General features: G+C 41.2%; 1 protein-coding gene across 2 annotated transcripts; it reads right to left on the reverse strand.

The window, feature by feature from the left end:
- Positions 1 to 8,282: 8,282 nt before the first annotated feature.
- On the reverse strand, positions 8,283 to 20,840 carry LOC144532984 (mitoferrin-2-like). Of its 2 annotated transcripts, XM_078273985.1 has the most exons (5): positions 20,322 to 20,411; positions 15,019 to 15,084; positions 13,233 to 13,461; positions 12,229 to 12,285; positions 8,283 to 11,416 (listed from the first exon to the last, which is right to left on the reverse strand). In XM_078273985.1, exons 3-5 carry the CDS (start codon positions 13,453 to 13,455, stop codon positions 10,830 to 10,832), a joined length of 867 nt encoding a protein of 288 aa, XP_078130111.1. In that variant the 5' UTR covers positions 13,456 to 13,461; positions 15,019 to 15,084; positions 20,322 to 20,411; the 3' UTR covers positions 8,283 to 10,829. The 2 variants fall into 2 exon arrangements, with proteins under 2 accessions (XP_078130111.1, XP_078130102.1); XM_078273976.1 differs by lacking the exon at positions 15,019 to 15,084 and having other exon boundaries at positions 20,322 to 20,840.
- Positions 20,841 to 21,704: the final 864 nt, after the last annotated feature.

Genomic DNA, 21,704 nt, shown 5'->3' on the forward strand with positions numbered 1-21,704 from the left:
GGCAGAAATGAGCTGCTGGTACCCTATAAACCTCCCACTCCTCCCCCTCTTGTTATGTGCAATGTTTTTATGCAGGAATAATGCCTGGATCCAGATTTTAATAAACAAAATGAATTCAGGCATATGAACAATGCAAAACTGTCTCAGGGATCTTTCTTAAGTTTAGGTGGGAGAGCTGGACCTGGCATTAAAGTGGGCGTGTTGCTTCAAGCCCCGGCAGTGAGACTTAAAATACAATCCAGGGAGTCTGGATCATATTTGATCCTGACATTCTAAAGCTTAGATCGGGCCCAAAAAATCAAGCACATGCCCGGCCCGACACATTAACTGTAATTATGAGCCCGAGACCGATTTAAACCCGACAATGTTTTAATACGTGGGCTGTTATAACTGACGTACTCAACTACAACTCTGAGTTGTTTGAACTATCTTAATGAATAATGCAACAAGGACGAAGCCTGTAAACTGTGTTGTTTGTTTATTCAGAATGGAATGGATTGCAAATGGATCCGAATGAAGAAACGTAAAAAATATCAGCCCGACCCGGCCCACGAGCTCGAGCAGAGAATCTAAACTCTATGACATCCACTTCCACTCTCTGTGTGTTGCCGTTCTCTAAATCTCTTCTTCGGTGAAGAACAACAAACTTCGAGCTATCGATACACGCTGAAAATGTCAAGTTTTGAAGAAAAGTTGGATCGCGCAACAAGGCAGGCCTGCTTGGTTCTTTCGGGGTGCGATTGTAAAGATTTGACAAAGAATATGTTTCAAATTCAAGGACCAAAAGCAAGCCGTCTTGACAGCGCTGACGTCTGAGGGGAAAGTTGGAGAGTACAAAATGGAGAAATCTCTAGCTTATCAGCTGCGTCGCACTATCCACTTTTATTTAACCTCCTCTGTCGGGAGTGCTCCAAAAAAGAGAGGAATGGTTTGGAGTTTGGGGTGGCAGTAGCTCAGGCGGTAGGGAGTTGGGTAAGGAACCGGAGGGTAGCTGGTTCAAGTCTCCGTACGGAGTGTGGACTGGTAGCTGGAGAGATGCCAGTTCACCTCCTGGGCACTGCCAAGGTGCTCTTGAGCAACGCACCGAACCCCCAACTTCTCGGGGCCTGCTCCTCCAAGCAGCAGCCCCCTCACTCTGACATCTCTCCATTAGTGTGATAGCATGGCCTATGTTTAATGTGTGTGCAACTGTACAAATTGTGAATGTCCCCTCGCGGGATAGATTAAGGCATTCTTCTTAAGACATTTATGAGACAGGAGTCTCAAAACACAGACTCTTCAGCTCTCTGTTCCACTAAAGGTCAGCGCTGTCAAGCGTGCGGGTCAAAGTTTTGTTGAACTGTATATAAATTGTGCCAATCTACTTGGCGCATGCGATCAAATCCACTGGCTGCAGAGATTCCATTAAAATGAACTACTGTTGGCACAAAATGTTGGCGTTAGCAAGCGTTAACAGAGCCCAGACGGACAAATATGCTCAGTCTGACAAGCTGAATCTTAAAATGGCCCTTTTTCATCCCTCTGATGATTAGTTTTCTGGTGTGAAACGAGCATCACAGCCTCACACAATGTATATATGTGGCTGTATCATTTAGCAGTCCATTGCTGTTTCCTACATCTTGTAAAAGAACACTGGACTACACTAATAAACTGTAAAATTTTAAGAAATTATGGCCGCTAAATATCAGCTATCAGTTGTATAGGCATAATCCATATTTGTCAAAACCTTGCTAAATATCAGAGTAACCTCCTCTGTGCTATTCTCTGTGGATCGCAGCATGTGAGAGTTTGGCTCTTAAATGAGATATCCACCAATTGAAAATTTGACACCTACAAGCTTCAGTGTAAAGTGCTCTTCAGAGACTGCAGAGTGTCTTCTGAGTCAGCTAACACACACACACACACACACACACACACACACACACACACATAATGCTCACTGACTTCAGCGTAATAGATGTTGCAATGGATGTGGATGTTTGGAAATGTCTTTTTAACTGCTTTTCCCGTGTTCTGGGATTGGAGACGAGGAGGAAGGCCAGCCAAGAGAACGGATTCGCCTCGTCCATCAACCCCCTGAGATATCTAAATATTTATCCTGTGATCCACATTTATCCATTCACTGCTGCTGCTTTCTAGGTCAAAAACATTATGTTTGCTGGGAAGATACACGAGTATACGGTGTTTATCCAGTGCTACCCACAGAGATTTACCCTAAACTGTCAGGGTTTATAATAACACACATAAATTGTGGTGCGTGTCTCACTAAAAATCATTAGAGTCATTAATTTGAGATCTGCTCCAGCTGGGAAAGTCTGGGCAGAAATGAATGAGTGAACGCTTTCGCTTTCCATCAGCAACTGATAGCCAGGTGCTCTTGAGCAATGCACTTAAAACAAAGCTGATCAAGCTGATTATCCAACAGCAAAACGATAACACGCATGTCAGCTAATTTCACGTGAATAAATTGCATGAATTTTAACAGGCACACTTCTGGCAAAATTTTAAGCGGAAAGAGTTGGGCCTTCGTCCATGAGAAGGGTGCGGCCCAGAAATCCAACTCAAGGCACTCAAGTGGGGCGGTTGAACATAAAAAGCCTTCAGTAAATAGGGCTAATACAAACATGAAGACACTCTGAAAGGACACCATGCATTCTCACTTTGCGTTGGTGTATTTTTATACACAGCTCATGATTAATGGCCTAATACCACCCAGTTTAGCGCCAGGAATTTTCATGCCACACCCTTTCCATGGATATATTTTTATCTTTGCATTTTTATTCTGAAAGTTTGCTTTTAAAAATGTATATAACAATACATAACAATCGGCAAACAAAAAAAAAGAAATTGATGTGGCAGAAAAACTAAAACTCCTTTGATTTGGCAGGTGAAAAAGCCTGCAGTCCACTAAATGCTTAGAGTGCCCATATTATGAAAAAAAAATAATCACTTTTTCTGGGATTTGGGGTGTTATTTTGTGTCTCTGGTGCTTCCACACGCATACAAACTTGGAAAAGAAAACATCCTTGCTGTTTTGAGTGAGATACGGGTTTCTGAATGTATCCTGGCTTCAGGACATTTGGTGTGTGCTAACCACTTTAGCTAATACCACATCAGCTAGCTGTTCCTCCAACTTCGGTCAGTACGAGGCAGGATTAGCCGGGAGACTTCTTCTTAAACGAGGGTGCACTTCCAACTTTGTGTGGAATACCTGCAGACGAGCGACATGTAAGTAGGGTGAACTCGTGTGTGTTGCAGCAGTGTTTTGTCATTGAGAACGAGGTGGCTAACCGCTAACAGCGCTAGCTTCTAGCTAGTAGTCCTTACCTGGGTACTGCGCATGTGCTACTCCCAACAAAGATGGAACAGAAGTGCGATGCCTCACTCTGTAGCTAAAACAGAAAGCTCAACACACAGGGTGAAAAGAGGAGCTGCAAAAGTGTTTTCTTTTTTTTTTATTTTTTTTTTTTATTAAAAACCACACACAAAAAGCTACATTTAATTTAAATAAACATCTACGTGTGTTTTCCTTTATAAAAGTTAGTTGCAAGAGTACTTATTAGCAATGTTACTTCCCTTTAAAATTAAACTTTTCTGGTAAACAGTTAGTGGCAGGTTGTCGGCAGAAGTCATCACGGCATTTTTACTTGGTTGTAGTCTCTTAGCTGTACTTCAAAAACAAAGAAAGTAGAGAATGACCCCTAGAGGCTGCAACATTCATTCCAGACTGAAATATCTCAACAATCATCGGATGGATTGCAGTGAAGTTTTGCGCGAATATTAATGGTCTCCAGAGGATGAATCCTGATGACTTTGGTTATCCTCTGACTTTTCATCCAATGGCAATATGAGCTTTACATTTTTTTGTGTACAATTGTGTTTAGTGCTAGTTAGAAAATGTTAAACTAAAGCTGGTAAACGTATAAAAATCAACATACACTGGCATTGCCTTATCAGTAGTGGGGCAAACATGTACCGTTTTCCCCCCGAGGTGGTTGCTAAAGGAAAGACCAAAATCAAAAGCGTTCACCCTCTGGAGAGTCAGAGAGAGTAACTGAACCATTTGAAAATATCTCGTATACATGTGAAACCATATTTGGTCTGATGGTGGCCGATAGACAAAGGTCAGAGGAATCACCAAAACCATTAGGGTTCATCCTCAGGGGATCATGAACAGGGTGCAAAATTCACTTTTTGTCCACCGGACGGCTGGTAGGATGGTGCTAATTTTTTTATTTTAACAAAATGTCCCCAGGGGGATGCAGTAGGTAAAACTTATAAAACTAACTTTCTGTCATATTTGCTCAAACTGACCCTATGTTTAAGTAGAACTACATGAAGCAGGTAATAAAATAAAAAAATAAATAAAAAAAACCAGCTCCTCTGGCACCACCTACAGCCTGTAGTGCGATTTGCAAAAATCCATCGCTCCCTGTTCAGATGCACCAATCGGAGCCAGTGGTCACTGCTCATGCACACGCATTCATTCTCCCTTGTGGGGGGAGGGGCTTAGGAGACAGTTTGGGCTTTAGCGGAAAGGGGGGAGGGACTGACAAGTTGTCGATGTTCAAATTCTTTGGCTAAAACCTGGATCTTCACAATCCTACCTACAGCACCTTTAAGTATATTTCCATCTAAAGACGTGGCCAGTAATCAGATATTTTGCTCTGGACCAATGTGTTGGACGGACCAACCGACATCCACAGACCCATCGATCAACAGTGGCATCCTGCTAGTGGAGATAAAAGTCAATAATAAAAACAGAAGAACTGAAAAAGTCATATCAAAAGACAAAAAAAATGTTAGAGCAAAACAAATGTATATTCACTTACGTAATGAAAGAGGTGTGTAAATTGTATACTAGTTTATAATTCTAAGTGGCACTGTCCATGAAGTGTTATATACTGCATATACTACTACTGTTATATACAGTACACTGAAGGGGGGAATCACATTGATCATCCTCTGTGGGTTTCAGGGTGTGTTCCTCTGGAGTGGTCCACCTGTAAAACATGGCACTTCATGAGGTAAACAGCATGTGGGGGGCACTAACGACATGCCACACTTCTAAATTATGATTTATGCTGTTTATATTAAACCTTCAAAGTAATGTGATGTGCGGTATCGTCTATATTTGTGTGACCTGCAGGCGGAGCGTCACCGATGGAGAGATTAGAAACTCATCCCACATTTTAACTTGACCCACATTTTAACACCAAAAACAAACCATTTATCAAACGAAGCATGGCAGGGAAGCGTGCTGGTTCAAATCACTTCTTCTGTCTTTTCTAGCTAAACATACACACATATATTCTCCAGGGGAATTGTTTGGAGGGATGTGCAGAAGGCGTGTTGGGTTTCTGTCACCTCATTTGTCTCTTTGTATTTCTTCTACACAAACGCCTCACGCTGACCTTGGCTCTGACCAGACCTGCTGCCATGCGCCCTCCAGACGAGGGCCTGACCTCACTTGCCAAGAACCTTCCTGTCCGACTAAACGGATCGCCTTACGTTTCAAGAGCACCGACGCTGAAAAGGAACAACAGTAGGGAGGAAAAGGGGTGGCAGCAGAGAGGGGGTAAAGTTAGACGAGAAACGAGATGAAAGACAACATTTTAGCTTGTAGGCCGCGGGGGAATGACAACAAACACGGGGCCTCGAGTGAAACAGGATCTGCAGCGGAGGGAAGGTGGATCTGCTTCTGTCTCTCTGTGGAGGCCTGCCTGTCAGCTTTCAACCAGGAAGCACGGGAGCTTACCCTCTACACCAGTGGTTCCCAACCTGGGGTCTGGGGACCCCTCAGGGGGGCGGCAAAGATCACCGGGGGCGCAAGTCTTTATCTGGTTTGAGGTTGAGGTAAAAAAAAATATAGGCACATGTTAAACAAATTATGATAATGGCTTCAAATTGTAGGCAGGCTACTTAGTAGGCCAAACCTCCGGGACCTCTTAACCTGGGACCCTGGCTGTCATCAGTCAGCTGCTAGCTGCTATCATCCCGCCACGGCATCATTATTTTATGAATGAAACATGGCGGAGAAACGTAAAAGTGCTGATAACTGCTCTCTATCAAAAAAGAAAGTAAGGCTCTTTCTCGAGAGTTACCTCAACTTCGGGTTCGAGGGGGGGCTCAGCTTTTCTTAGACATAAGTAGGGGGGGCGCCAAGGAAAAAAGGTTGGGAACCACTGCTCTACATAGAACTTCAATAGTTTAGCTACGGAAGGCCTGAGAGGACACTAAATCATTCTGTTATCTCAACCAAAAGCTTTTGTTGTTGTACCCCAACTGAGCAACCATTCTGCAAGTGTAAAACATGTCATTATAGTTTTTGTTTCATGGAATTAACACAATTCAAGATCATGAAAGTAATAAGATACTATACTGTGATTCGGGCTGTGACTAATGATTCTTTTCATTGTCGATTATTTCTCCAATTAATCAATAAGCTGTTTGGTCTATAAAATGGTTAAACATGTGGATCAGTGTTTCCCCAAAAGCCCAATATTACGTCCTCAAATGTCTTGTTTTGTCCCCAACTCAACAGATTTTCAGTTTACTGTCACAGAGGAGAGAAGAAACTAGAACAATATTCACATTTAAGAAGCTGGAATCAGAGAATTATTACTTTTCATAAAAATGACTCAAACCGATTAATCGATTATCAAAATAGTTGCAGATTAATGTAATAGTTGACAACTAATAGATAAGTTGTTGCAGCCCTATTTGTGATTAAAATAATAATCCTTTTTTTGATGTTTTCAATGTTAAAATAGAATCTAATCAGGTAAGTCCCACTGAGACCTCATTTTCAAGGAGGACTTGAGTGCAAAACAGTATTTGTTGTAGGGACAAAACCAATTACTGATTATTTTCATTATTGAATAATAAAAAATATATATATATATTCATCCATTAACTTGTTATTCATTTGGTCTAAAAACTTTTTTAAAAAAAACTTCAAATCCTTCATCCGACAGGTTCAGAGCCCGAGGTGACATCTCAAACTCGCTTGTTTTGTCTGATCAGTCCACAAGATATGTAAAAATAAAAACGTTTTCTATGTGCTCTGACTCTGTGAAGTGCTCTCTGTTTAGAATCTACATCACACCGTTATATACTGCTCAACTGTGGTCTAATTATAAGAAAAAAAAGAGTATGTAGAGGCTCAAGGTAGCATAAAATGATGCAATGAGGCTGCTGCTCCGTCTCCCTAGGTGGCATAGTGCCAGTCATTTGTTTGTGTCCACTAGAGTGCTAACCTGTGAGGCACTCTTAAGAAAACTGATGTTTAGTTGTACGTGTCGCCTGGACAAGTCAGAGAACCACATAATTAAAGCTCTAGTCAGCCCTCTGAAAAGCTGCTATAGATACACTTCTAGGTTAAGACGGCATTGGTGTAATAGCCTGTATATCCTATAGGCTAATATGCAATTTTTATGTATTCTTGTATCTCCTTTTTTATACTATTTATACTGTATGTGTGATATGGACCTGTGTCTGCAATAAAGCTGTATTATTATTATTATTATATTCAGTTTACATTTATAAAAACAAGGAATCCTCACATTTTAAAAACTGGAACCAGCACGCCATGAAATAGTTTTTTTAAATATCAGAAAAAATGGTTGTCAACTTTCTGCCAATTGATAAATCAAGGTATTGTTTTAGCATTACAAATTATAACTCACAGTAAGATAAACCTCTCATGTCAACGTCTATATTTTCTGTCGACACGCATCCTGCATTGACTGAAAGTTAATATTGTCGATGGCATCGGCTGCTGTAAATCATCATGAAAAGGTTCAGTGTTTCTTAACAATCTGGGTCTTATCTTTGTAGTTGGCCATCATTCTACTAGTTATAACAGTGCTGACATCTGTGCATACCAACCAGCAGATTTGGCAGCGAGGGTCGTCCCCGTATCAGCGACACCTGCTGGTTGATTGGTACATTAAAGTTACACAGGTCAAAGAAATTGAGAGGAAAAAAAAAAAAAAAAAAAAAATTGCTCATCAGAATTTTTCTAAACCAAAGGGTGACCGACCAACATTAAAACAAAACAACAATATATACTATTTACGTCCACATAACGTATCTTATGTGACATAAGATGAAGAAAAGCAGCAAATCCTCACAGTTTAAAAGCTGGAGCTACCTAATGTTTGGCATATTTGCTTGATAAATTAAACCAATTGAAAAAGATCTTTTATTTTCAATATGTGGAAAGGGAGCAAGGAGAAAAAAAAAAAAAAAAGAAAAAAAGTAAGACAAGTAGACAAAAGTAAGTTCTGTCAGCGCTTGATGAGCCAGCACCAAGAGAAGACCCTGCTTCTGCGAGGAGCTGCCTTAGCGAGTTTATTTACAATTCACAAAATACAGGTGTCGCTCTCAGACAGACAGTGTTCAAGCTTTTCACATTAGTGTCGTCCTCTGACAAACCAAAAGTTCCTCTGCTGTCTCGGTCTCTAGCGCTCTCTGTCTTTGGTTTCCCCGATCCTGAAACTTGGCTTCACACGAGCAACACAATCATGTTTTTTTTTTTTTTAAATACTCCTTAGCCGTTTAACTTTTTCTCCATACTCGTATGTCTGAATTTAAAAGAATCCAGGTATTCCTTTGTTGCTACCTTCCAGAGGGAGGATCTGTAGACTTTCTACAAAAAAAAATAAAAAAAAATAAAAAATAAAACCTCGACTTTTACAGCGCAGTCTTGATAAAATCTTCCGTTTCATATATTTGTATAATTCAAAATACAGTTAGCTTCAAAACTTAGCTGGTTAGAGAGTTTGGGTATATCATCTAGATTTGTCCATATTTATATAGAATATATATTATGTACAATTTCATCTTTATAGGCTTCAAAACACAAAATGACGTCTCTATCCGAGGATCTCTTTGTGGTAGTTGTGCGTTGGATGTATAGCGGCTAACCGAAGGCATGTGTACAAGTAATGCTACTTTGTTCTGTGTACTTGTTTTAAGGTCAAAGTTATGGTTTTTTTTGTCCTAACAATAACTGCTATTAAGTGCTAGGATGTTGTGCATTTAAAAAAAACATAATAAAAACGTAACAAAGTGACTGTCTAAGGTGAATGCTCATGCAGTTTTTGTCCCATCTGTAATTCTTTTTCCAAAACTCTACATATGCATTTACAAAAAAAAAATCTTAGATTACAAACACTTTGCCGTTTGTAGGAGTGTTTACATTTTGTTAACCAAGGGTTAACATTTTCTTAAAAGATGTAGCATTATTTCTTTTGCTGCACTGAATCTTTCAGATGCAGTATCTTCCATATGATCGCTAGATTAGAAAAAAAGATGGGATTTAAAAACATAACCAGCATGAGTCTACAAGCCTGTCAGTGATGTGTCTGTGGCTCCACCCAGAGACAATCCTTCACAGGTGCATGTGCATCACCGTTGATGCAATAACCTCTTTCATACCGTCCTTCAAAAGAAAAACTGTGGTCAGACGCTCACCAGAAAGAAAGCTAAATATTTTATGTTGTGCGTTTTTTTCTTTGAAGGACAACGCAAAGTGGATAGCTCAGTTAGGCCGCGCTGAGACCGAATCTGGGTCAGAGACGCGGCCCGAGCGCTATCAAACGGGTCCAGTCCACTTCCGCTCATCCAGTCACTGTAACACACACACACACGCACGCACACACACTCTCACATCATCCGTTCCACTCAAGTGTTGAATACTGGAGTATTTTTTATCTAGAAATAATTTTTGACCTACAAAAAAAAAAAAAATTACAGGCAATGTGTCGCCTTCATGACTGAGGGATTTGAGCAATTTCTAGTTTAATTTAAGATAAAAAAATAATAATAATTTAAAAAAAAAACTTTAAGTAGAGCGTTACTTAACACCAGCACAAGTATTCAAACTATTTTGATATGGCCGATTGTTATTTAGCCATTGAGCTGTACGCCACCATGTGGTCAGAGTTTATTATGGCAATAATACCTTGCAGCAGTACAGCATTTCAGAGAGGGGTGTAACTCAGCTCATGGTGCAGTTCTTAGAACTTTGATTGTGATCAATTTTCGTCTTGGCTCCGTACTCAAAACGCACTGGATTGGAACTATGAGGTTACAGTGCTGACTTTCCCCCATCAATGTAGGATTGCTAGCCCTTTTTATCCTTTTGGTGGGTATGTATGACAAAAATGCTATCATTTCTACACAGTTCATTGGAAGTGAATGTAAACACCCTCAAATTGAAGCTCAAAGTCAGCACTTTAACTTAAGAGTCATAGTTTCTTTCTTTCTTTATCCAGTGTACTGGAGTTCAGAGCCAAAACAAAACAAAGTCTAAAACGCTAACAAACTGCACTGTCGCTGGTTGAGGGGAAGAGAGCATTTCTTTGATCAAATGGCCAAATACAACTTTGCTTTTACTGTGCCTTACCCTCCATGAATAAGAAGCTTTTTGAAAGCCACACAGGGAGTTTGTCAAGTTGAACACTAAAATGAAAAATAGTTAAAACGTCATTTAGTGGGGCGAGTTTAGGAAACAGGAACTTCCCGTCAACCCCTTCGAGGCTCTTTTCTTACCGATAGGTATTGACGGACATTTCGTCAACATCTAGAAAGGAAGTATTCAAGACCATTTGCCTCCTAGGTGTACGTGTCCTAGCCTGCTGTGAACTAGAGCTGACCGCGCTTAATAGATCTCAGGAAACAAGTTAGCTCAAAGAATCTAAAGTTCAGGAGCTTTTTTTTTTTTTTTAAACCTTTAGATGTTTAGTGATCAATACCGATAGAACCGTGATCGATTGCAATAAACCGTTGTGTTGCCGATACCCAATCTTACGGCGTGGTGTTTATTTGTCGCCGTCACGATCCCCACGCAGCCGTCTCTCGTGCTGGCGCTTGGTGATGATGTATTTGAAGAACTCGTAGACGGACCAGCTGATGGCAGTGGAGGGCATCTGGTAGATGATGCGGGCCTGGACGCCTTTGAAGAAGGCAGGCATGCCCCCCGTTCTGTACACCGTCCGAAAGGCCTCACAGAGGCCAGAGATGTGGCGGCTGCCGGAGGCAGCGGCCGCCCCGACCGCCCCGGATGCTGTCGCGGCCTCGGCCTGGATCACGTGGATGGCCTGAGCCTCCTGCGTGTTGAGGAGGGTCTTGCAGACGTCGAGGGGCGTGGTGGCCGCGGCGGCCAGGGCTCCGGCAAGCGCGCCCGACACAACGTGGGAGGAAGGGTTGTACTGTCTGTGGGGGTTGAGGAGCTCCTGGAGGTACTCGTAGGTGATGAAATGGAGCGCCTGGAAGGGCACGTTCATGGTCAGCTGGGTGGTGTAGCTGCGGTAGAAAGCGGCCGGGCCGTCGTGCCGCCACAAAGACCCCACGCAGTCCAGCACGCCACGGTAAGGAGAGTTGAACATCTGCATTCGCTGTTTCACAACTGAGGGGGAACGAGAGAAAATTAGCAGGGAAAACCCCAAAGTATTTATGTCACATGATTACACAATCAAACCGGACACTGAAAAGAGGAAGAGGGAGGAAGGCAGGAACACTAGAAAGGAAAGAAAGAAGTTTAAAAGTTTAACCAAACTTTGTCTTAAAAATCCCTTGTTTTCTTAATACAATTCATGGCAGAAACGGGTGGAATATGTGGGACTAAAGTCACAAATAAACTGAAAACAATCACTCATCAATAATATCAATAATTATTAAAAAGGCATAATGCTTGAATATCGAGGAATATTGTTGCAGATGTATTAGCATTTTTTATGAGCTTTAAAAAAAAAAGAAACTTGAAAAATCATACAACTCTGAGCAGAAATATAAAGTTTAACATCAAACAGGATCGTTGAGAAGACAGCTGTGGTCAAGAAAGTCTATGTTACCGTGTTGGAAAGACGCAAAACGGGCTAAATCTTAATGATCAGAAATATAATGATGACGATGCTGTAACGCTGATAAAAGAAAAAGCATCTTAACTATATTATCAATACATATTTCAAAGTAATTATATAACTCTTCGACTGGTTTGTTGCAGTGACATTTTGGTTAACAGCTCTCCAGGAACACATCTTGAGTCTGGAGCTCCACCAAGTGTCCTGATGGCAGAATAACACCATCAGAGACTTTCTACAAGGCCTTTGAAAGAGGGTGAGAACTTCTATACAGAGACCAACAGTAAGTATTCACCGTGCAGAATATACGTAAGAGTGTGTGTGTGTGTGCGTGTGCCTGTGTGTGTGTGTGTTTTACCTTCGGCTGGGTTCATGGCGGCGTCGTGCAGCACTGTGGCCATGCAGCCCGCCACACCTGCAGAACAGAGAAAACAGTGAAGGGGATTTTAAAGCCTCAACCACAACAACCTCCTCCCATGGGTCACTTTGTAGGAAAACGTAATGGCAGCTCCACGGCCATATAATGGATAGGATTGGGCAATCGAGAACCGATTCCTGCTGGGAATCGTTCCAAAAATTACGATTCCATCGGAATCGTTTGGAGGATTTGGTTTCAAAGTCGATCATCGGTTCCAAATTTAACATGGTGCAAGTTTTGGTTTTCCGTAGCAGCCAAGCGCCGGTTGTGTTGCAGCCTCGGACCACAGTAAACGGCGATCTAGTCCGGCTTTGTTTTACGCCCGGTAAAACTGCAAACCACCACTGAATCAAAATAAAACGTTCCTCTTATTTGGGAAATAAGCACGTGACCCGTTTCAACGCCACCACTCAAAGAATCTGAATCGAAAGCAAGAATCAGAATTGTTCAAATCCAAACGATGCCCAACCCTAATAATGGGTATGGATTTTAAGCGTGAGAAAAGAAATATAAAAAGTACTTGAATTTACTTTTAAATTGAACATATTATAGTAGTACTCACATATTTAATAGACAACACGTAACAGATACACGTAACCCTACCTGTACAGTCGTATAAACATCCAAGTCACACCAAAGAGAGTCAATTGTAACATTAAACACACAAAACATTTTTTTATGACTAAAAGGTCTAGAAAAAATGTAAGACCTTTGTAAACGAAATTCAATACTTTTAAGGCCTTATTTTTAAAATTCAATGCTTTTTTAATACTAAGAATACTAATATATACTAATAGTTACTTAAATCCCTGTATTATCCCCAAACCTGCCTTAAAATGAGTTGTTAAATAGTTAAAAAAAAAAAGTGAGTTACTTTTGAGCATCGTGAATGAAAAGTAACAGTTTCACTAAGGTCTGTGTGTGTCTGTTGGAAGACACCTTACCATTTGCAAAGTGGCTGTTGACTCCGGGGTGAATGGCGTCACTGAGCGAGAACTTGATCTTCTCGTAGCAGGCAAAGTAGAGAGCATGGGCAGGCCCCGCCCCCACCGCCAGCACATTCACACCTCTGATTGGCCGCCACACACCCTCCGTCCGCACAATCTGCCGAAGGGCGTCCATCACGTTCCTGTAGCGTGCTCCTGGCTCGGGGTGCAGGCTTTGCATGCGAGTCTGGTGTGAGAGGAACAAACGCAGACACCAACATAAATGACATATTTATCCCAACTGTTTTCATAGAAAGGTGTGCAGAGTTCACAATTCCTGACTTCGCAGAGCTAGTGAATTATTTCTTAGATTAGATCGGTATCTGATGCTCTTACAAAGAAAAACAATGAGCTCTTCCACCATCAGTTGTTCCAGCTGTCCCGGTAATTCTTAAACAACAACATGATTGATTATAAAACTGAGACTGTGCCTCGATATTAAACTTTGAGAGAAACGACGGCAGACAAAGTCGCCGACCACAAACCACGAATGAGGACTGAGAGTGCTGAACGCAACCGGTACGTGGTGCAAAAACAAAAACCACTAGTATTGCTCAGATAAGCAGTACCGTTTGCTGCAGAAGGAACATCAGTCAATCTGTGCACGTGAATTTATTTAGCGCTTTTCTAGTCTCGAACGACTACGCAAAGCGCTTTTAAACAGTACAGGAACCGTTGACACACGGTGGCCGAGGCGGCAACACAAGGTGCCACCTGCTCATCAGATAAACCTTCACACACACACACACACACACACACACACACACACACACATTTACACACCGATGGCGCAGCATCGGGAGCAACTCGGGGTTCAGTGCCTTGCCCAAGGACACTTCGACATGGGACTGCAGGGCCAGGGCTCTACCGCCTGAGCCACAGCCGCCCCCGCGTGTGTATAAATAAAGCGGCCGAATACGGGAGCAATGAATGAAATGCCACAGCCACAGACCAAGATGGCGCAATATGTGAACTTTTCATAACATGCAATAAGGGAATTGCCCGTGCCTACACCCTCCCCCGCCCCAGGGGTGATTATTTACAGCGGCTGGGTCCTGGAGGCTTACATGCACATTCCTGCTCCCTGCTTCTGGGAAATGATAACTCAAATGGAATTTGCCCAGTCATCCACCATATGAGCAGTGTATTCAAGTCTGGTGGAGTTTGGTTTGTCTTTTTTTTGGAGCACCAAGCAAAGAGCCAGATAGTTATACCAAAAAGCAGAATCAGATGTCAGTGAACGAAAAAAACAACACAAAAGGGCTTTGTGTTCATGTCACTTTTTCCACATACATAAATTATCTTGACATGTACCTTATTAAAAAAGGACAGACATTAAAACTCAAGTACAACAGCTGAAGCTTGTCAAACAAGACTAGCGATGCCATCGTAAAGCTTTATTTGCAAAGATTTTAAAAAAGGCACGAGGACCTCGGTCAAGCAAAAGCTGAAAGGCAAATCAAGATGCAGTCACTGACTCATTTCTGTAACATATAGTGTTATGTAATTGCTAACAGGAAGTGGAGGAGGGCATGTTAAATGTATGTAGTGCTTGACACTTTAACTACACATCTGAACAACTTGTGTATAGCTGTTTAGCTGTTTTTGTGCCTTCAAAATAAACTATACATCGTCAACTTGTCGTGCACTAAATAATAGTTCACTTTTGGTCCGACTGCATGTTGGATGTTCTCGGTGTCTCTCGTTAAGTTTGCTTTTGGCCTGTAAGATGACAGACACTAACCTTTGCGACTCATCTTCAACCTGGCAGCTACAGCTGACTCTCCTCTTGCTTGGAAACAAAAAGGCCCTTGATTGGATGACAAAAGGAGTAATACTGGTAACATCTACTATCCACACAGCCGGGAGAAATGTGTCTCTGCGGTCAAGTTGTTGTAGCATATCTAGTAAGTGAGATAACTTTGGGGTCATTTGCACTACAAGGACAGAACAAATGTTATCATTTATTTATTTATTTTTATCTTTGTGCCATGTCTTGTTCACCCTCCTCGTTAACATTATTCCTGTTGGTTCCAGTCACTGGGATTTTTTTTTTTTTTTTTCTCCTTTAGTTACCAGACAACATGGTGCCCTTTATTTTGTGCAGTGTGAGAATATAACTTCCTCATAGAGAGACATTTAATCATAATATACAAAAGTATATTAGTAATATAACAGCCACGCTGCATTGGGCTTCGCTAACTTTCAATCAGATTGTTACCGGAAGCGACAGACATTTCTACTAGGAAATGCATCTCTGACATTTAGGTGTCTTTGCAGACGTTGTTGTCTAAATACCGTGGTGTACTGTAATACCCTGATACCGCCCAAGCCTAGTAGGAATGTAGCAACTTAACACCAGCTGAAACTCCTTTTTGCCATCATGAAGTGGTTGAAAACATCACTGTAGTGATGGAGAGAAGTGTACTCAGGGTGCGGTCAGTATATTTTGACATTACAGTTGGGTTCGGTCAGAGGTGCAGCCGAATTTTAAGTTACAACCAGAAGAGATCAGGGAAACAATGCTTTAATCCTGGTTTTAGGTTACGAGCTGCGAGCAATGAGGAAACAGAGTCTGAAATTAGTGCAAAGAATCAACTAGTAGATGAAAGATGTTGGCCAACCTGCTGTGCAGGAACATGGAACTAAGATTGTGAAAATCTGGGGAAAAGAGGAAGTTGAGAACACAACATTACTGTAATCAAAAACCAAACTGGCTTCCTTGAGCCAAAAGATTTTTGGCCACACAAATTTGTAATGCACTTCCTCCTCCTCCTCCTCCTCCTCCGACTTTGTGGCTGAAACAGGCAGCCACTGTCTGTACCGAAGGGGGAACAGAGAGTTAAGGGAAAAAGGACCATTCAAAATCTTTCTTCGAATTGCCTTGTTGCCGATATGTGCTATAGAAATGAAGCTGTCTTGCCGTCGATCACATTTCTTAATATTTGTACTAATTAAATCCAGGTTCACGGTGCCCATTTACAAGCCAAACAAAACAACAAACTTGTTGGACAAAAGGAGTACAAAACCTGTGATCTTGCCAGGGTGGGTCTTGAGCTTGAATTTTAGGGTAGACGTTTAACTGTGCCTCGTTTCTTTCTTTCTTTTTATTAAGAAAAAAAAAGGCAAGCCGTTTTAACAGAAATTACTTTTCTTAAATATCCACAATAAAAATTCAAAGATATACTGATGCATTTTGACAAGTCCTAATCACAGGGCGACCATTTAAAATGGCAATATATGCCTATCATAATGTGATAAAGTAACATAAAGTCAATTTATGATATACTTTATATATATATATATAAAAAAAAAAAAAAAAAAAAAAAACTATGTTTTACTATTACTTTTTCAGAATTCGGAATAACTACAATTCTGTCCGGTGATAATCGTTTCAGACTTCTGAGAATCTTTACACGACACCTTCCACCGATTTGCACTGCTATTGTAAACAAGGGGTGATCAGGTTTAAGGTTGCCATGCCAAAAAACCGTGCCAACTGGAAGAGCTAATTACCAAGGAATTTGTAGTGAACAAGAGCTTTGTTTGAACTCAACAGCAGTCTGGATGAAGAGAACAAATGTCCTAAGAACAACCAGTTGTAGACAGCAAGACCAATATGCATTTGGTCTTGATGTCGACAACGGACTTTTGACTAGATAGATCGATCATTCTGACGGGTCATTCCTAATTCTTATGAATGGGTCTTTTGTGAAAAGGAGGCGACGGTGTCAGTCCAACACCTTTGAGCGTTGAGGTACGCAGTGAGTGGATAGTTTGCCGGTTCGGTTCAGGCCCAATAAATGGTTCCTCATTTGACATGTTGCAATTCCAAACAAATACTGTACAGTCTGTGCTATTTATGCTTATCTTCATAGTATAATGTTTTTTACAATAGGTGCACAGGAAATGTACGTTCTTTTCCCTTCTCTCGGGAAATAACAAACGTAAACCAATAAACATAAGCGAAGGGTTTTCCCTCAGATTTTCTTTTTGTTTTTCTGAGGATTCTTGTTCTCAACAAAGTTCTCAAAGTGTCGATCAACACCACATTCTAAATTAGGTGAATTTAGTATGCACAACAACATTTTTGAATGCACTTAAAGTTGTCTCTCTTCCAGCGTGTGCGTGCTTCATACTCTTCATTAGAAGTGTAATGTGTAACGCAAACACAGTGAGAAACGCATGAGCACAGAGAGGTAAAGGTCAAATTTCAGAGATCTGTTAGAGAGGGACCCCACAGGTACACGGGTTATATTATGTAACAATTCTCCTCACGAAAATTGCAGTTTTGTAGTAAAACACCTAAGCACTACTCTTGATCCAGCAGGCACATTAACAGGATACATCAGGAATCTGTGTCCTCCCCTCTGTTGGTTAGGTTAGTGTTTACCTTAACATTAATTGATACCATAAAAACTATCCAGTTATGTCATCTATATTGGTTTACAGTAAAAAATAATAATAAAAATACACACATTCAAACATGAGTGATTGGTAAGACAACTGTGTACACTATCACAAGCCAAGGTGTGTTTTGTTTCTCTATACTCATCCATCTATACTGTAGACCATTCATCTGGTGACTCCAACCCATCTGTGTTAATAATTTACTACTTATTTTCTTTCACAAATGGACTTTCCACATGATGGCCTCAGACAGTTATCCCCTCATTAAATTCTCAGTAATGTCTTTACAAATCACAAACAGACCAACGACTAACAGCACCATATACACAGGGTTCAAAATTACAACCACCCATCCAACAGCCAAATACTGGTAAAATATGCAAGTGGCTGGTAGATTTGTTTCAAAAGCCAAAAAAACTAATTAGCCATTTGGCTGGTGGACGAAAAGTACATTTTGAACTCTGCATATCTACTACAATTCCATCTTTGTTTAGATTACCTATTGTTTGGTATGTTGAAGCTAGGGCTGGGCGATATGGAGAAAATCAAATATCACGATATTTTTTGACCAAATACCTCGATATCGACACCGCAACGATATTGTAGCGCTGACTATTGGTGCTTTCACAAAATATTTACACAATGAGATTTTTGATAAATAATCATCAGTAATGTGGATATAATGACTATGTGGGTAAAGGCAAATAATAGAACGGTTACAACAGTCTGGTAACAGAAAATGACAACTTTACGGTAATACAGCCTTTAAAACCAGGAAAAAGGCAACAATTATGCCATATTACGATAGCCAAAATCTAAGACGATAGCTAGTCTCATATCACGATAATCGATATAATATCGATATATTGCCCAGCTCTAGTTGAACCTATTCTTCCATTGACAGACACATACCTGTATCTACCCATGAAATATTAAATGTAGCCTACACTTTCCCGGCATTATTAAAACATATCAGATTCATAGATGATTTCAGCTAGCTGTAGGGAGAGACTAGCCTGGGAATACCCTGACAAACTTCCGGCAAATTTGAGATTTGCTCTGCAAGACAGTCTGGCCAAGAGCCCATTTCCAAAACGAGGCACCAATCACAACCGTTGAGGCGGGCTTTACACGATGACGATAGCACAGCGACAGCAAGCAGCTTTGTGTTTACATTCAACATGACGGCCACCGAAGCGCAGCAACCCGTTGACGCCGCTGTCGCTGCTACATCACCCGGATCGTTGGTCTGATTGGTTGAAGGACTATCCAATTGCGCCCAGAGGCATTTGAGCGGCGTCCGTTGGTGAACGCCCCTTTGGAAATGAGCTGTGGATGAAGCTTCCCCAGACCCGCTCTCAGTTACAACTGAGATGCGTCTGGTGTCAACCAGGCTAGGGAGAGACAGAACGTGGAGAGAAAATGAAGAAACGTATGCGATAGTAAACAAAACATTGTCATGCATCAATGCATATTAGACCTACTGTTCCAGGCATGGAAAATTAGGTTTTGAAATTCCATGACTTTTTCCAGGTTTTCCAAGAGCGTGGGAACCCTGTGTATGTAGCGTGCTAGCTAAGCGAGAGGAGACCACAGACTGTGAAAATAACGGACTTAGCAGCAGTGATGTCACCCATTGGTTGTGGACTACCGTTTTGAAGCCTCAAGTTAAAGAATTTGGCCGTTGCCATCTTGGTTTTTCGAAACCGGACATGACGATTTTTGGTCATGAGGGTGGAGTTGGGGAGAATGACGTGGCTAAGCCAGTGGTTTGTAAAGCGCTGCGCTAAGCCAAATGCTAAAGACGGAAAGTTGCCGGAGTTTTACCGCTAGCTAGCTTAGTTGGCAAGGTGCCACTGAACGCTGAACTAGACACTTTTAGGTGCCCAATATGTTCCAATTAACTTTGATGAAGTGAAAGTTAAGGGTCAAAGTTTAGGGCGAAAACATGGACAGAACCTAATAAAAGTTCCTGGCTATTTAAATGCAAACAGTACCATGGTTAGCATTGCTAAGCCTTTACCGTTGACTGTTTGGCATGTAGCCAGCCCTGAAGCATGCCCGGTTTTATTGTCAATTTTAAATGGGACCATAATTTATAAAATGAACAGCTAGCAATTAAGACAAACTCATTAGGAAAATGTTTACTGAGGTTATAAATCAAGTGAGAAGTAGGGCCATTTTCTCATAGAGATTTCTCATTTTGCAATCGGTGGAGTCGCCCCCTGTTGGAAATTAGATCGAATGCAGGTTTAAGGCACTTGCGCATTGGCTTCCCTTTTCAGAGCCAGAAGCTCCGTCCATTATTTGTACAGTCTATGGAGGAGATGCATCGGTCAGTTTGTTATTAAACAAATATCGACCAAAATGAAAGCTTAACTGCGCCAAACATACATACTCGTATATAGCATTTTACTTTGACCACCTTGTGTTGCGTTATGTCCTGTTTAGGTAATGCTAGTTATTAACTGACCTCTGTTAGCAAGGTTACCCCATCTGCTTGTAGCCTGCTTACGGTAATCAAGCTCAGGCTTGTGTCCAGGCCTAGCTACGTTAAACAACCAGTGGCTGCGTTCAGTGTGACATAAACTGGGCCTGGAGAAATAAGCGGTGTTTTGTATATCTTTGCGTAAATACCTTAACACAGTCGATTGGGTACATAAGGCAGTGCTCCATGATTCCAGCCACGGCTCCTGCCAACATGTGTGTGGTGGTGGCTGCTTCCTGTGGTAGCCCTTCGTAGTCTATTTCTGGCTCGACGGAGATCGAGGTTTCGGGAGTTGCTCGATGCAACACCGGAGCAAAGCCCTGTTCCCCGGCCATTCTCGGTGAAAGAGACCCAACAAATCCTCCCGTGGTGTCCAGGAGCCTTCCGCCCATCCATCGAAACCCTGCACCGGCTGCAGCGCCAGTAACCCGGCTGTCGACGCCCGGTGTTTCCACGGACGTTCGGCGGGACACGAAACCGTCCGCTTCCATTCAAGTGAAAAGGATATTAGTCCGTCTAATCTGTTATAATCGGCGACTCTAGCGACCCGCTTGTTGGTGTAGTCTTCCCAGCAACTTAATCAATATCCCAACCGGCCGGAGAGACTTAGCGGGTCGCTGCAGTTTCTGTGAGACAGCAGCTGTGTAGAAAGTCCGGGAAACGGGAGTACAAGCGGGTGGGACTTTTGTGGGTTTACCAATGAGTCACACTAGAAGCTGAATTCTGATTCGACAGGCTGACTGTCAATCACTAATAGTCATTTCAATTGGCCAATTCTTTCTAAAGTGGGCGGAGCTCCAGCATAAGTGGGTGTTGACGATTTTGTAACATTTATGTCACATGAATGTACGGGAAGTTTTAACGTCCCAAATTGTTATTGTACGTTCATGTCACTTATTACCGTGGGTTATTTTATTTTATTGTTTTATTATGGTGTTGAATACAGAATATTCGTAGTAAGTAGAATAAAACTATTTTCTGATACTGACCTGAATTATTCATTGGCCTACATGATTCAAACACATTTCAATCTATTTTTGACAGAAAGCTAACAGTACAACAAAACAAAAGCAACATAATAAGATGTTCACATTTATATATATATATATATATATATATATATATATATATATATATATATATATATATCTTTATTTCCACTGTTGTGGTCGTGCTGAATACAGGGACTAGTGACAATCATAAACTGGAAATAATCTACAGCATGTTCTCATGTGTCCACGTGGTGGCGTATGTTGTTATGTATGATCTATCTATCTATCTATCTATCTATCTATCTATCTATCTATCTATCTATATGTAGTACATTTTACCTGGCTAAAGAAATAATTCTACAAAACATTATCCATCCATTTACCGAAACATGTGTCGTACCAATATGACACAAATGCCTCTGATATGCAATAATAAAATTCATAATCCCTCAAATTTTTCAAATGTTCCAAAATTACATTTGAAAGTCTCAAATTGTCACGTTTTTGTCTTTACAGTGACTTTCTTTTCTTTATTTCCCT

Source organism: Sander vitreus, chromosome 2 (genome assembly GCF_031162955.1).
Source record: "Sander vitreus isolate 19-12246 chromosome 2, sanVit1, whole genome shotgun sequence".
NCBI classification, from domain to species: Eukaryota; Metazoa; Chordata; class Actinopteri; order Perciformes; family Percidae; genus Sander; species Sander vitreus.